This window comes from Dromaius novaehollandiae, chromosome 2 (genome assembly GCF_036370855.1).
Source record: "Dromaius novaehollandiae isolate bDroNov1 chromosome 2, bDroNov1.hap1, whole genome shotgun sequence".
NCBI classification, from domain to species: Eukaryota; Metazoa; Chordata; class Aves; order Casuariiformes; family Dromaiidae; genus Dromaius; species Dromaius novaehollandiae.
Window position 1 is genome coordinate 28060172 of NC_088099.1, and position 15064 is coordinate 28075235.

The 15064-nt window shown below is 43.4% G+C and overlaps 1 protein-coding gene across 1 annotated transcript; it reads left to right on the forward strand.

Moving 5' to 3' along the window:
- The first annotated feature begins 337 nt into the window (after positions 1-337).
- ASB4 (ankyrin repeat and SOCS box containing 4) lies at positions 338-11134 on the forward strand. Its single transcript, XM_026098795.2, has 5 exons — positions 338-551; positions 4201-4500; positions 7247-7737; positions 9589-9702; positions 10946-11134. The coding sequence occupies exons 1-5, from the start codon at positions 338-340 to the stop codon at positions 11132-11134; spliced, it is 1308 nt and encodes a 435-aa protein (XP_025954580.2).
- The last annotated feature ends 3930 nt before the right edge of the window (positions 11135-15064 follow it).

The window sequence follows — 15064 nt, forward strand, 5'->3', positions numbered from 1 at the left end:
TTTCTCCTGCCCAGGACTACTGTCTTTTAATGTGAGTGTATGGCAGGAGCAGAGGGTAACCATGTGCTTAATGAAGCTTGAGGTATATAAAACCCATAAAGATCATTCTTATTTTGGTGTTATTGCTAGTGTGTCTGTCCCCGCTTTCATAAAAAGAGTGTGGTGATATCCAAGAGTGGCATTTCAATGCTTGAAATGCTCCTTATATAAATAGAACAAGCAGATCAGCATGACTTAGTGATAAAATTACCTTCTGGTCTCCAGGAACTTCAGCATGCAATTCTGCTCTAGGACCTCAGTGCGCCCCTCTTCACTGCACAAACAAATACATTTGGAAATGGAGCTGGAGGAGACGTACCAAGAAGGGGAGAATACGGAGGGGAGAATGACTCGAGCAGCAGCTGCCAAGTTGGTTAAAAAAGCTTTTCTTGAAGCCCTGAAATCAAATGACTATGAAACACTGGAAGAGCTCTTGAGCCAGAAGAAAATAGACGTGGACACAGTCTTTGAAGTGGAAGACGAAAACTTGATTCTGGCCTCCTACAAACAAGGTAAACACAACGGCAGGAAGTAGATGGGTTTGAGTAATTTAGAAGAAACTGTGGCCATTTGTCCCTTCAGACCCTACCATGCTTGTCGATTGACAGGCTGTAAAATTGCAGTAGTTTTATACTGAGAGCCGAGGAGGAGCCTGTGCCCTCCTCCGTGGAGGAGGTGGCAGCCGGGGCTACCTCCTGCACTGCGCGGGCGCCGCCGGAGAGGAGGTTGCTGGCCGGATCCGTGGGCTCAGCCAAGGGCAGGCCGGAGACCCAACCAAGCTTCTGTGTTGCTGGTTCAGGGAAGGCTAGAAAGAGGGGTCTTTTGCCTTTCCTCACATGAACTCAGGTGCAAAGCCCAGAATAGACCACGCAGCTAAACACGATATATAAATTTCTGACACGTACCTGGTATGTCACATAAACAGACCATTGAAAAACGTAAAATGTTCAGTGTCCTCCATTTTCAGTTTAAGAGAGTACTACAGTGACTTGTCCTTAGCTCAGTCCTCAGGAAGTCCTGTGGACCTTGAATGTTGCTGAATGGGAGATGCAGTTTTCAAAGTGAGGTGTGCTATTGTGTCTATCAAATCAGAACAAACCATTTGTAAAAATACCATGGAGGGGCACGACCAGGAAAGACATCTCAGCTTTTCCAGAGTATAGAAAAACAAACCTGTTCTCAGCCAGATACTGGCTGAGTTTCTAAAAACTTTTATCACTTTACAGCTCAAAGTGATAAAATAAGTTTGGTCTCCATTAAAATCAGCATGCTTCATTATTTACTTGCCAACAGATTCTTCCTGTGAATCTAAAAAAAACCCTAACCATCAGCCTTTGCCAGAAATTAAGCACACATGGAGATAAACACCTCCAGTCCCAGCAGCACAACAAATACACTTTTTTTCTGTGCCCTAAAGAAGGGACAACCATCCCACCTCTTCTCATTTGCTGTGTTTACCTGTCATTTAACAACTAGCTTCTGCTCTTTTGATTTCATAAGGGTGAGGATGATGCAGTCCTGGCTCTTTTCCTTGGTGAGCGAGTCTGAACTAACACACTCAGTGAGAAAAATATCTTAAAATACTTTCTTCTGTCCTCAGCAAGCTAAAATGCAGTCTTAGGCCACAGAACTAATGCGTAGGTTTTTAATTGTAGATTATTTGACTGCAAGCATTAACCTGTCTCTTTTGGAGACCTCCCTGCCTTCTGCTGAGGTAAATGCACCCAATGGCCCACATCACAGCAGAGATTCACTTTCTTTCTCTGAAAGGCAGAAGGCACTCTACCAGCTCTTGCACAAGTCACGCCCTGGTTATGCACCATCTAGACAACATGAGCTTTGCCAGGCCCAAGGTTGTGAAGCGGAAAGATGATGCCATGGGTGGGAGAGCTGCTCTGCTGCCCCTCTGCCGAGATGGCTGCAGGCTCCTGAGGCCTCTGACCTTGCGTGCGCCGTTGCTTTTTCATGCGTCCACCCCAAGCAAGCACAAGGAAGCTCCCGTGAAGCCCACGCCGTGTCCGGCTCTGCACCTCAGTGGCTGTCCTGCTGGGCTCGGGGATGCCTGGGGTCTGGGCGGAGAGCAGGGAGATGCTCCTGACACCCATGAGGGAGCTCCCCCACAGCAGCACAGGCAAATGAAATCAACAGTGGTCTCAGGAAGGAAAATCGTGGCTATATAGAGTGGTAACTTGGCTCTTTAAGATCACTTTCATGCTGTTTGTTACCATTTACAGCTTGCATTTGTACGTTTTCTAGCATTCAAGCCATCAGGTCTGGCTCCCTGTGGGATAAGTCAGCTTATCAAGGAGGAAGGGGAATTTAGGCAGGGGGCCGGTTTGGGAGACTTGCTCTGCTATACTCATAGGTCCCAGGATATAGCTCGCCTCCTGTGCGCCCAGTTCGGGAGAACCTGATGAAGCAAGTTTCTTACAGAAGGTGCCAAAGTTACCTCTATAGTCAATGGCTCCAGAGAGGTTTTGAGCACCTTCATTGGCGAGCCTGTGCCCCGCTTAGGCACGTGGGTGGCCTCAGGGCTACCTGCTCTTTCCATTGACTGAGGGGGTTACTTTGACAAAGGTTTCGGTAGTCCCCAAAATTTAGACCTCAAGTGGGTGCCCTGGATTGTAAACAGGTTTCTCACCGACCTTGTAGACTGTTTCTCACCTCTGAGATCTCATGTGTTGGCAGTAATAAATGCTTGTATTTTTAAGCAAAATGCCACTGAAGACATGCCAGAGCAGTAGGTGCAGCTGCTGTCTTGACTGTCAATTTTATAACTGTACCCTTTACATTGAAATCTAGCATTTTTCAGAGGCTTACAAGAACTGCATTACTGATGTCTATTTTAAGAGACATACTTCCTATGTAACAAGGAGGGGAAGAGGCACTTTAATCCAAGTTTCTCCCTGTCACCAGCTCTTTGTTTCTACCTACCTCTTTCCTTCCTCCCCATCTCTCTTTCTGTCTAACTCAATACATCTGATTACTGTAAAAACTGTATCCATGCGACATTAAGAATGAAAAGCTATATATAACTGGAGATTCAAAAATAAAGATTTGAATTAATTTGACCTCATGGTACATCTTTAGTATTTTTCTGTCTTTTACATGATAACAGTATTTAACCAGGCAGTTGTCCAAGGAGAAATAAATAAATCAAACCCCAAAAATGGTATATGGGCACATTCTAGCTAAGATGCAGCTGCTGTACCTAAAAATAATAATAATAATAATAATAATTCTAGAATTGTGCTGCCCTTCTACTGATGATTATTTTGTTTTACTTTTTTTAAACAAATGATTATAGTAATCACTTCTGAGACTGTCTCTATGCAGCCATTAAGCATGTAGTCCTATCCTGGGAACAGAAAATTGTTATTTGGTCTTACACCTGTTTGTAAGCCAAAAAAAAAAAAAAGAGAGAGAGAGAGAGAGAGAGAGAGAGAGAGAGATCACTGTGAAATTTGCAGAGAAAAATCCAAATATTTTGGAATTATATTTCATGCTGAAGTGTCACCGCTTCCACTTGGCTTTTCAAGGCAATTTGCGTCAGCCTCGAGACCCCTAGCTCGCTGCTGCTGAGGGGCTTTGGTGGCGGAGGCCTGACCCAGCTGCAGCCATGCTGCGAGGGGCCGTCTGTGTGCAAAGCAGCACTGCAAGTTTGAGCCCAGCTCCTGACATGCAAGAAAGAGCCTGAGCCCTACCATGCACGAGCAGCATGATGTACTTGCTAGCTGTTGAGTCACTGTCCTGAGTAAATGCTGCCTTCTAATTCTAACGTCACCTTTGTTCAGCTGTCGGCAGGCTAGAGATCCCATTTCTCCTGTATTTTTTAGTTGGCGACATTTCAAATGCTCTGAGATTTTTTTTTTTAATTCCAGCTACAGAAGTCACGAGAAAAAAAGAAAGCTGCCTTCCGAGTACAGCTACATGGGAATTATCTATCCAAAAGCCAGGCTGTTCAGCGCACACAGTAAACGTGCTTAATGAAAATGAAGTTATGCTTGAGAGAAGTTTGTGTACACTAAACTCTAGCTGGTGAAATTACAGTAAATTAAAGCAAAACTCCAACCCTTCCTTCCCTCTCAATTATTCTCAGTAGGTGGGGGATCCAAAGAAAAGTCTTAGCCAAGGATGGTAATACAGTTTCACTTTGTACAGGGTATTGGCTGCCTAGCTACAAATTAAAAATATCCTGGGCGACTGGACTTCATCTCGCTGTCATGTATGGGCATCTGGAGTGTCTTTCGGTCCTGCTCAATCACAAAGCTGCCATCAACTGCCGGCCCAACGGGAAAGCCGCGATCCATGTGGCGTGTGAAACGGCAAACGTGGAGTGTCTCAAGATCCTTTGCAACCACGGCGCTAAGCTGAACTGCTTCTCCATGAGCGGGCAGGCACCCTTGCACTTCTGCACGACGCGCACCTCCATGCCGTGTGCCCAGCAGCTGGTTTGGAGAGGTAAGGTAGAGCAAAAGGTTGTCACAAGCTCTGGAGAGGCTCCCACAGCCTTCCCAGTGGTGGGGTGTGTATCCGTGGTTTCTCTTAAGAGGCAAGTTGTTAAAGTAGGGGTATATTTACCTGCCCATCCACAGCTGACTCGTCTTCTTTCCCCCACCTCTTTGAGCAGCTGAGGTTTCTCTCATCCAATTCTTCACCCCTGTGTTTCCCTCTGCCTGCCCCTGCCCCTGCTCCAGGCTCATGTCCCCTTTCACCGCTGCCAGCCTGGTGCCTGTCCCGGCTGCCCCCCGCCCTGCCTGCTCCCATCAGCTCCACGGGAAGGATCCCCCACCAGGGAGTCTCTAATTTTTTTCTCTCTTCCTCATCTAGGTTTACTGTTAAAATGTTTTCACATGAAAGTGTGCCTCTCCGCTCTTCTTTTGTGTTCAGACTTCCTTGACAAGCTTCCTTGGCAAAATTCTTCCAATCATTTGTTTTTTTTAAGACCTGGTGTTGAAAGTTTTTCATGCTCTCTGTTAACTTGTCAGCAGCCAAAGTCCCACAGCTACACAGAGACTGGGGGAAAAAGGCTGTTAGATAAGATTGTGCTTTCCCAAAGTAAGATTCATTTTGTTGCTGACCATTTGTAACAACGAACCTATGAATAGACAAAATTCCCTGGATAAATATATTGGTGTTACACGCTGGTTCCTTAACACAAGGAAGCTGACTCAGGCCACAATAAAAGACAGTCATAAAGTGTACAGCAAAGTCAGACCTTCAAGAGTCATAGATGCAAACAGACAGATTCCCCTAATTATCACGGTGTGCCATGACAAGTACAAGTGCTTTTGTTTTTTTGCTACACCTGTTATTATTGCAGGCTTTTCTTGAAACACAGAGACCTAGTATGCTTTGTGGGCAAGCCAATCTGCAATCCCAACTGAATAACCACATCGCTCTTCTTTTACTGGAAAGATGCATATTATTTTGTACAGTAGAAAGGAAAATAAATGCTGCCAGTTGTATCCTGCCCAAAGCCAACAGTGCTGACAGCAGGAGTTCAATTTGCTACCATGGACAAGCTTAGGAAGTCCAATGTACTCTTACAAAATATAGCATAGGATGAATGCAAACGAAAGGTCGTATTCTGAAGGCTTTCTCCTCCCCACCATCAGTAACAGAATAATACTGCTTCACAAGCTGCCTTTCATTCCAAAGCACTCTGTAAACTCAAATCCCCATGTGAGATAAACATAGTGGCTGCAAACAAAATGGGACAGATTCTGGAGCAAAATTGAGCTGGTGTTTACATACGTGTTCTCACTACTCAGTAGCCAAAGACCGGGTTTCAGTTAATGTCACTGCATCAAAGTTTTCTGCTATCCCCATTCGGTGGTGTCACACTGGGTCAGTTCAGGTGAATGCAACTTGATCACTTCTAATTTGGGCAACTTGCCAAACAGGCAAAACCGATCCCATTTTTGTTTGCCACCTGCAAATGTAGGTTGCTGACGCTCTCCTGGAAGTCAGCATGACTCCACGTGCCTTGCAGGCACCGTGGCTAGCACTCAGCTGTTCCAGCCCAGATGCAATTTTTGACTCTCCTTCCTTCTCCACAGTCCTTAGACCTCAGTCTTAGCATAAGTATGGCCATGTAGGGGCTTTCATGAGACTGGAGAGATGTGGGATGGCCACACAGCTTGTGCTTGCTCTTGCACGAGTACTTCATTGCCAGTTTGCCAGGGTCCCTGGCTCAAGGAAAGAAACAGAAGTGCGAGTCACCCAGCTGTTGTGGTCACCCAGCTTCAACATCGTTCATCTCTGGATGAAGCCCCTTGCCCCCCCTGCCTGCTGGCCCCTGTGTGGTTTTATATTGCCTGTGGTTCCACTTTGCTCTGGGGAATGGGATCTTGTCAACTTTTTTTCTTTTCTTTTTTAACAAATAGTGTTCAGGATTATTCCTGTAGTAATTTGTATGCTTTAGGGCAAATTGCTGGTAGCTGGAAAGTAGCACAACAGTTGGAAAGCCATGCTGCAGCAAGCAGGAACTAGGGATGCCTGTCACTATTTTGGCAGAAGCGATGCAAAAAGCAAGGCAGAATTTATGCTCTGCTTTACTGCCCAGAAGATGGTGCTGTTGTTTCAGCTGGAATATAAATTCTGCACAAATTCAGTGATTTTACCTAGCCTGCTAACAGCTTGAAAACAGGATCCAGACCCTCAGTGAAAACAGGATCCAGACCCTCAGCTGGTGACTTTAGCTATGGGGTGTTTTTATGTGTATCGTCTATGGATTTAGCATAAAATGTCCTTTCCTCCCGACTCCCAGTTAATGAGGTGCTACAGGAAGCATTCTCCGGGTATAGATTTGAGCAGAACTCTGAGGTAGAAATAAAGCTCTCCTTTTGCCTTCAGTTCCTAATTTGTAGGAAAAGGCACTTCGCACAGAGCTTTGGACCTGAATGCTGTTCAAAACAGAGTGTTCAGATAAGGTCTTCTGTCAGCTGAGATAAGGTCCTCTATTCGCTTAGGGCCAAGCTATCACATCTCGAGCCAGATCCAAGAATCTTAAAAGTTTCTGAGGGTTTCTCTGGAGGCCTATGAAATGCAGAATCCAAGCCTCTAGCTATTTGCATTTCCAGACGCATCTTTCAAGCTGGCTGCTCAGCCTTACCCTGTCTTCGGATAGCAGGGCTCAAGCAGAGAGATGTCTGAGCCAGAATTTTGTTGTGTTGATTTTTTTCCCATCATCTTTCTTTGGCAGGAGCAAATGTGAACATAAAAACAAACAACCAAGATGAGGAGACTCCCCTGCACACAGTTGCACGCTTGGGTATCCCTGAGCTTGTGGCCTTTTACGTGGAACAAGGAGCACATATTGATGCTGTCAACGCCCACATGGAGACTCCCCTGGCCTGTGCAGTCTATTGGGCCCTTCACTATAGGGATCAGATATACAGCCCAGACCACCACCTCATTTGTCGGATGCTCTTAGACTATAAAGCTGAAGTGAACACTCGTGATGAGGATTTCAAATCGCCGCTCCACAAAGCTGCCTGGAACTGTGACCATGTGCTGCTACACATGCTGCTGGAGGCAGGGGCAGAGGCCAACATCATGGATGTCAACGGCTGTGCACCTTTACAGTATATCTTAAAAGTGACATCTGTGCGGCCAGCTGCCCAGCCTGACATTTGCTACCAGTTGCTACTGAATCATGGAGCAGCTAGGATATATCCTCTGCAATTTCACAAGGTTAAGAACTGCTCTGTGTGGAGTAGAGATAGTGGAGAGAGGTGTTGCCTTGAACAGAAATAGGATGAGAGACACAAACTGCAGGGTTTGGTGGTATCTGGATTTGCTGGAGTCTGGCTAACTGTGGACCCAGAATGCCCAAAATCTTGCGAGACCAGCTGTTGTATGATCGACATCATTTAATGGAAGCAAAATTATATTTGCTAATTCCAGAACCCAGACACAGACCTCATTTTCATTCTTAACCAACTTGAAACCCAAACTCTAAAGTGCTGGTTCAAGCTGACATTTCCGAGCTGATTTGCTTTCCGCATTTCAGAAAACCTATATGCCTTTGTCAAACTGGGTTCCATTCAGGCTTCACTGGGTGGAATCATATTTCATGGCCTGTACCAAATCTTGAAGATCAGACTAGACAATTCAGTTTGTCACTTTTAACCTTTAAAAATATATACATTATTCAAACTGAAATGGAGCTCAGTAAAGCTTTGGCTCACTCCCAGGAAAAAATGTGAGAAATAAAGGGGAAAGGTTGGACCTGGGTTCAAAGTTGATGAAAAAAAAAAAAAAAAGAAAAAGAAAAACAATTGCAGGATCCCTCCCAAGGAATTTCTCAAGTTCTGCAAAGCCCAAAGCACAGACAGAGTAGCCGATAGACTTATATCAGGCAACTAAGTAAGCTTGTTGAAATCAGGACTCATTCTCTCTAATCCTCTGCCCTAAACAACATTTTGCAGCTCCTCTACTATATTTGTAAAATTTCAACAGGCCAAGCAACCAGAAATCTTTGAATAAAATGCCAGATCTTCTGTGGTACCTGGGCTAGCCATGTCTATAATAAGTGAGGAGCACAGTCTGAGCCAAGCTATTTTCAACTCATAACTGATAACACTCATTTTCCTAGAGTGCATTTGAAAGTCGGGCCAGGGGGTCTCCTCTGCCCACCTCTGCCTTGGATGTGCTGCATGGACTGGGTCTCACTTCCAGTCTGTCATTTGCCATGTGTAAAATATGTAGGGTCATGTTTATCCCAGAGGGATGTTCTGCATCCTGTACAAAAATGTACCCAGGACAGTGCAAACGCAAAGCATTACTCCATGCGTATGGGTGACAGCAGACTGTGGCCCTTCCCGGCTGAGCTAGGGTGACTGGGCAGAGCATGGGCTTCAGGGAGCTCACATGATTGCAAGCCCTACTTCTGAATCATCCCATCTCCCAGTCTTTTCCAGTAGCCATGTAGTTTTTGTTCTCCCCGTAATGTATAGATGAAACTCCTGCTATTCGTAGTAGCCATGCTGTTGTAGCTGTGATGGTCTCAGGATGGAAGCAAGGTAGGGAGAGAATTTAATATACTGATATAACAGCAAAAATAGATGAGCTTTCAAGCATGAGACTCCTCCTGACCCTCATGAAAGCTCTGCCTACACGGAGGGAGGGAGTTGTTCACTTAGTGGGGATGGGCAGCCTTGACAGCCAAGCAGGGACAAGGCTGCCACTCTGAAAAGCAGAGTCTAAGCTTGATGGGAAGGGCTGTAGAGAGAGGAGGCGCATCCCTGTTCCCGGGGCTGCGTGGCCTGGAGGAAGTGTGGCTCGGCTGGTGGTGAGACACTCAGGCTAGCTATTAAACACATTATCGCCAGGTTCAGGTGATAAAAATCCCCCATCAGCAAGCCACATTGCCCTGGGGACCGAAGCCAGCACTCCCGTGCAGCGCTAACCAGGGTGCACGTGGCTCCATGGGGCGCTGGCTGGTTGCACCGTGCTGTGTGGAGCCACATAGGCAGGGCTGGCCGGCTCCGGCCACCAGCGGCTGCATAATCGAAATATTCCTGGTCTATGTCCTGCCCACAGGTGTTACAGGCCTGTCATTCCCACCCGAGAGCTGTGGAGATTGTCATCAATTCTTACGAGCACATCAAATCGACATCCAAGTGGAAAGCAGCCATACCTGACGACGTCTTCGAGGTAAGCCCTTAACGCCTTGCAACTGCCTTGATTATAATTACCATGTTTTTTTAATCCCTTTATTATTTTCACTTTACTTCAGAAATCTGCACAGTTCCAGCATTCTACCTTACACCTCTTTTTTTGACAAATCCTGGGCTGTGTCAAAATTTACAAATCACTGCTGAGGTGAGGTGCAACAACATATGCTGTGCATTATCAGTGGTGTTCAGGGAACCAGATCTATACTGTAATTCAGAATTACAGAGCCAGAGGAACTGTGAGACTAACTGCATTTTCAGGTCAGCTTTGTTCAGAAAAAATAAATCAATTTGGGTGAACACAAAATTAAATGTTAAGAGTCTTTTTTCATCAAAACAAAAAAGAAAAGCATTATGTGAGTTAAAAGTGTAATTTAGAAAGGAGATAACTAATTTCATTTTCAAACAAAAATTTTAATCTAAAATATTGAAACATTCTGTTTTGGAAAAGTCTATAGATATTCTATTTTTTGTTGCCATTGCTGTTTTTGTTGTCAAAGTCATTTGCCAAATTTGACATGAAATTGGAGAAAACGTTTTGTTGACACAAACCCGTACTCATTAATAAATATAATACTCATCTGAAAAAACGTTTACCCAGGTCTGTCAAGTAACACGAATATCAAATAAAGTCAAGTCATTGCAGAAGTGTTAATTATTCTCACATTTACAATTTGCTACTTTTGTTTCAACATTATTAATTTGTAATACCTGCATTTTTCTTTTGCGGAGACATAATTCTATTTATTCTCAAAGGATAGTAGGGCAATGACCAAGACCAGAGCTGCTTTATTTTCTTTAGCTTCAGCTAACTCATCAGTAACACTGGTCATTTATAGCCAGGCTGCCCTGCAGTGAGGTTTAAATGATTAAGTAGTTAATTTGCACTGACCCTGAGCTGGCTGAAGCTCTTCTCAGATGAGGACAACTAACAGAAGTTAGCAGAGGAACCCCACCTCAGACTGATGGACATAAGGCATATCCAACCTAAAGACATGGTCAGGCATTCTTTAACTTAAGTAACACTAAATATTTGAGACAGGTATAAGAATTTCATGCAGGCACTGGCTAAACCAAGTAAGCCCTGGCTGCTGGACAAGGCTACAAGGCACGGGGTGGCGATGTATGCTTTTTTACCTCATTCTGCCACGGTGCACGTGTTGGGAGGGCAGAGACGGATGGAAGAAAGCCTTATTGCTCTAAACCACTGTTGTTTCTTGCAGCGATACCAGGATTTCTATGACTCTCTGTTTGCCGTGTGCAGCAATTCACCGCGGTCACTCATGCACTTATGCAGATGTGCTATTCGGGAGATGCTGTTGGGAAAGTGCCACAGGGATGTCCCCTCACTCGCCATCCCACTCGCCATGAAGAAGTACCTGCTGCTGGAGCCGGAGGGAATCATCTACTGAGCCACAGCAGGGAGAGCTCCACTCCGCGCCGCCTGCCGCGCTGCCGTCCTGGCTCCGTGCCCCACTCAGGGTCATCCCTGAGCTCCCGCCTGCAGGAGACTCGGCACAACTCTTGCACAGACCTTCGCTTTCGTACGCACCCAGGCCAGCTAGAAGCTGGGCTGGGATTTGCTGGCTGCTCCGGGAGTTGTTGTCTTTCTGGGTTCACTGTGCCAAGAATGGGATCTGCCGTCTCCCGCTGGAGCTCGGGAAGGCACAAAAGCAGGACTCCAAACTTTCATGCTTTCTTTGGTCTGGTTTAAATGACCCCAGCAATGATGCTTCTGTCTCCTTTGGTAACGATTCCACTGCCCATTAGATATCATTAGAGTCAATGCAAACAACTTGTAATACTGTTCACTTATTTTCTTCAGCTGTCATTTCAGGAATAAAAGTAAGGCTACTATCAAAAACCAGTATACTCATTAGACCCAGAGAAACGCTTTCCCAGAAAGAAATGGGTGAACTGCTTTGAATCCTGACCACAGACAAGATTTCAGTCATTTCCCTACATGGGTCCTCCCACACATCCATGAGTACACTCCAACCTTATCCATCCAGTGCTTTTGTGGAACACTGAAAAGTCACAGGAAAACAAAAAATGATGGATATGATGTGATAACTTACCTATGATAAACCTATGATGTGATAACGTAGTCCTGAGGAAACGTATGAATGGCTTCAAAAACCTCATTACATAGTTAAGTGCTGGCTTGTGGATTCTGCCGAGCTGAACCAAATGCTGTCCCAGAGAGGTGCTTGCTAGCTCTTCTAGTTCATTTCTGCCATAGGACTTTCCTAGTGAAATTGCAAGTAGTGCATAGCCTTGGCACTTAGCTTCCAAAGAAATTCTCTTTAGTGTATTCCTGTCCCATTGACTTGTTATTCCAGCAGATACAATGACAATAACCTTGAGCTGTCTTGGACTGGGAGCCCCTGAGAAAATACTAGCAATCGTCCATTGTATGGCATAGCATAGTGCAGCCTCTCCGTTCAGCTGTTGAAGAGATTCTTTAAGATATTTTCTCGAATGCTCTTCACTGCTGTAGGTAACCAGAAGTCAAATTCTTTCTTTACTGGCCTTCTCCCTATACCTGATTTAAAATCTGATAGTGCATGGCTCACCACAGCTATCCTATCCCCTACAACAGGGGTTTTTGGATCAGAGGAAATGCTGAATGCAGTGACTGCTTTGCTTATAAAGTCTTTAACTTTCTCAAATTCAGCACTACTTGTTTTCTGTGAACTATCTAAAACAAACGAAGCATCCACATATGCCCTTGGTAAACAAGGCCTGGGACATTCACAGAAAGCATCTGGATTACATTTGTCTGCAAAAGAATCTAAAATTAGTTATCATTTTTTGGATAATTCCAGAAGTAAAGCTGTAACAATGAATGTGATCATAGATCTAAAGTGTCAGAATAGCCAATTAAAAAAAAAAAAAGAAAAAAGAAAAGAGAACAAAACTGCTAGAAAGACTTCTAAGCAATTTAGAAAAAAAAAGGATCACTTAAAACATGGAACTGTGCAGTAGGTTCTGCAAGACAATTGGCACTGTATTTCCAATTGAAATCAGAGGGGATAAACTATGTAACGCAAATAAAGAGCCAAAACAAGGCACAGCATTAGAGTTAATTACATTATAATTGTTTATTTTTGAACAAGTATAAAAATAAAGCAAGATCTAGAAGAAAAACATGAAACTAGGTCCTTACTTCCCATTAAAACATGAAAAAATAAAAACTATCCTGTTTATTTCAGTGTATACTTGATAAGGGGCTTACATTCTTTGTTATGACAGAGATCACAACACACAACAACTGCAGCAGCTTTTTATCATTTATCATACATTTGGAACTTGTCAGAATGTATTTAAGTGGCTACTTAAATTGAGACTGTACTCATCATGGATATAACTGCCGGAAGTCTTTTTAGGAAACCTGTAATATTATGGCACTAATAGAAGAAATCAGGAAAAGCATTTTGAAAAAACATGTGTCTTGCTGCTGGTGAAGCATAAGTTTAGTGCACAAAATTGGCCGAGAAGCCCCATTTAGGGATGCAAGCACTATGGACGATTAATGTGTATCCCAGTTCTGGTAATCTTATATGGACTTGTTCCTATGACCCAGAATGAGATAAAATCATTTTGCTAGTGTTAACATACATGCACAAAACCAGAAGTCCTATCTGAGATACATATAACCAAAAGCAATTTTGTATGATTTCCTCAGTGCGAAGTGCCAGGGTTCCTGCAAATTCCCTTGGATTGAAACTGGCAGAAGACTTCAGATCCGTCTGTGTCTGTTAGGTCCCCAGCTGACAGAGCCCAATGGAAATTCTGTATTTTCAAAGTGTGGAAAAATGCATGAGACAGAAAGATTGTCATATAGGAAATATTGTAACACAGTCAACATTTCTGGCAATCGCTTCAGATTAAAAAATTATCAAAAGTAAAGGCCAACTAAACAATATGAGCTGATGGCTGTGCCTTTAAAATGCAGGGAGCCTTTACAAAGTTGGGACCTATCTGAAACACTACTAAGAGTTTGTGATATCAGATTTCTTGTCCTCTTTTAAAATATTGCTTCAACACTTGGATTCTAATACAGCGGTTTCTTCCTAAAAAGAAAATAAAAAAGCTACCAATGGCACAAATCACATTATGAGAAAAATCTTATATATTTCATAAACACCCATACATATGTTTAGATATATACCTTTACACATTTGCATTACTTCCATACATTTGTATATATTACTAAAGTGTGAATAAACTGTCATGAAGTCTGCCAATAAAGTCCAGCATACACATGAAGCTATGCACAGAATCCGAAAGAAGTGGCAGGTCAGATCCTGCTGGGCTTGCTCTCGTGAGCAAGACGTATGCACAAGGCCAGAGAGATTCAGTAGGCTTCAGTCTCACATCCGTAAAGCTGTGAGTTCAGCATGACACTTGAGGAAAAGGAAGAGGTGTCATTTCCAGACAAACTCAGCTGCAATAGAAACCACAGGAATGGAACTAAGTAATTCAGCCCTAATGAGAAACAGTCAGTCTCCCTTTGGGGGGAGACTCCCAAGAGTCTTTCCACATGAAGTCCCACTGCACCTAATATAGTCTCTTACTTATGCTATGTGTTATGTGGAAGTCTTTGTCCCAAACACAATTAGTTAATTATTCAAGTCAGAATCAAAAATAATAGGCTAAAAATCTTGGGCATTACACGATGAGTTTCAACTGTGTGTTAGAGAAACATAACTTAAATTTAAAAACTAACAGTTCTGTGAAGTAGGGAAGAAAGGGAAGAAACAGCTCCTTCAAATTCTCAAAGTCCTTCCTATGTGGTAGCGTTATAACTTCTGCAAGATCACTTATTATTTATATTTTCAGCCTACATTAACAAAACCTAAACCAATAACTCCATATACTTCATGTAAAAATCTTTCATGTCCCACTCATGATTCTTTTTTCATATACCCTTTCTTTTATTCCTCATTAGACAGAAGAATAATTTACTCCCAAACTCAAAGTTATTGTTATTGCATATTCTTTTTTCCATGCTTCCATGGAAAAACATCCTTGTTTTTTAACAGATTCTTTAATGCCAAGTACATGTCATTGACTTGGAGTCTTTCTACCTAAAATGAAATTGCATGATCTCCTAGGAAATTTTTAATACATAAATCACATTTTTCCTGTAGGGTCACTTGGCAGCATTAAATGAAATTATCAGTTATGAAAAAATCTCAGTTATGAAATCACTTCTGATATTTCTTCTTTACAGCAAGTGACAACAGTACAATATCCTTTCAGAAACTAGACAGCAGAATAACAAAAATTAACGCACACTGTAGTGAATTTTCAGTATGTACCAATTCACTTCAGAG

Excerpts from the sequence above, each read along its gene's own strand:
- ASB4 (XM_026098795.2), top strand. The coding sequence starts at position 338 with ATGGAGCTGGAGGAGACGTACCAAGAAGGGGAGAATACGGAGGGGAGA. Across the intron at positions 4,501-7,246 it reads CCAGCAGCTGGTTTGGAGAG|GAGCAAATGTGAACATAAAA; the intron begins GTAAGGTAGAGC and ends TTTCTTTGGCAG. Across the intron at positions 7,738-9,588 it reads ATCCTCTGCAATTTCACAAG|GTGTTACAGGCCTGTCATTC; the intron begins GTTAAGAACTGC and ends TCCTGCCCACAG.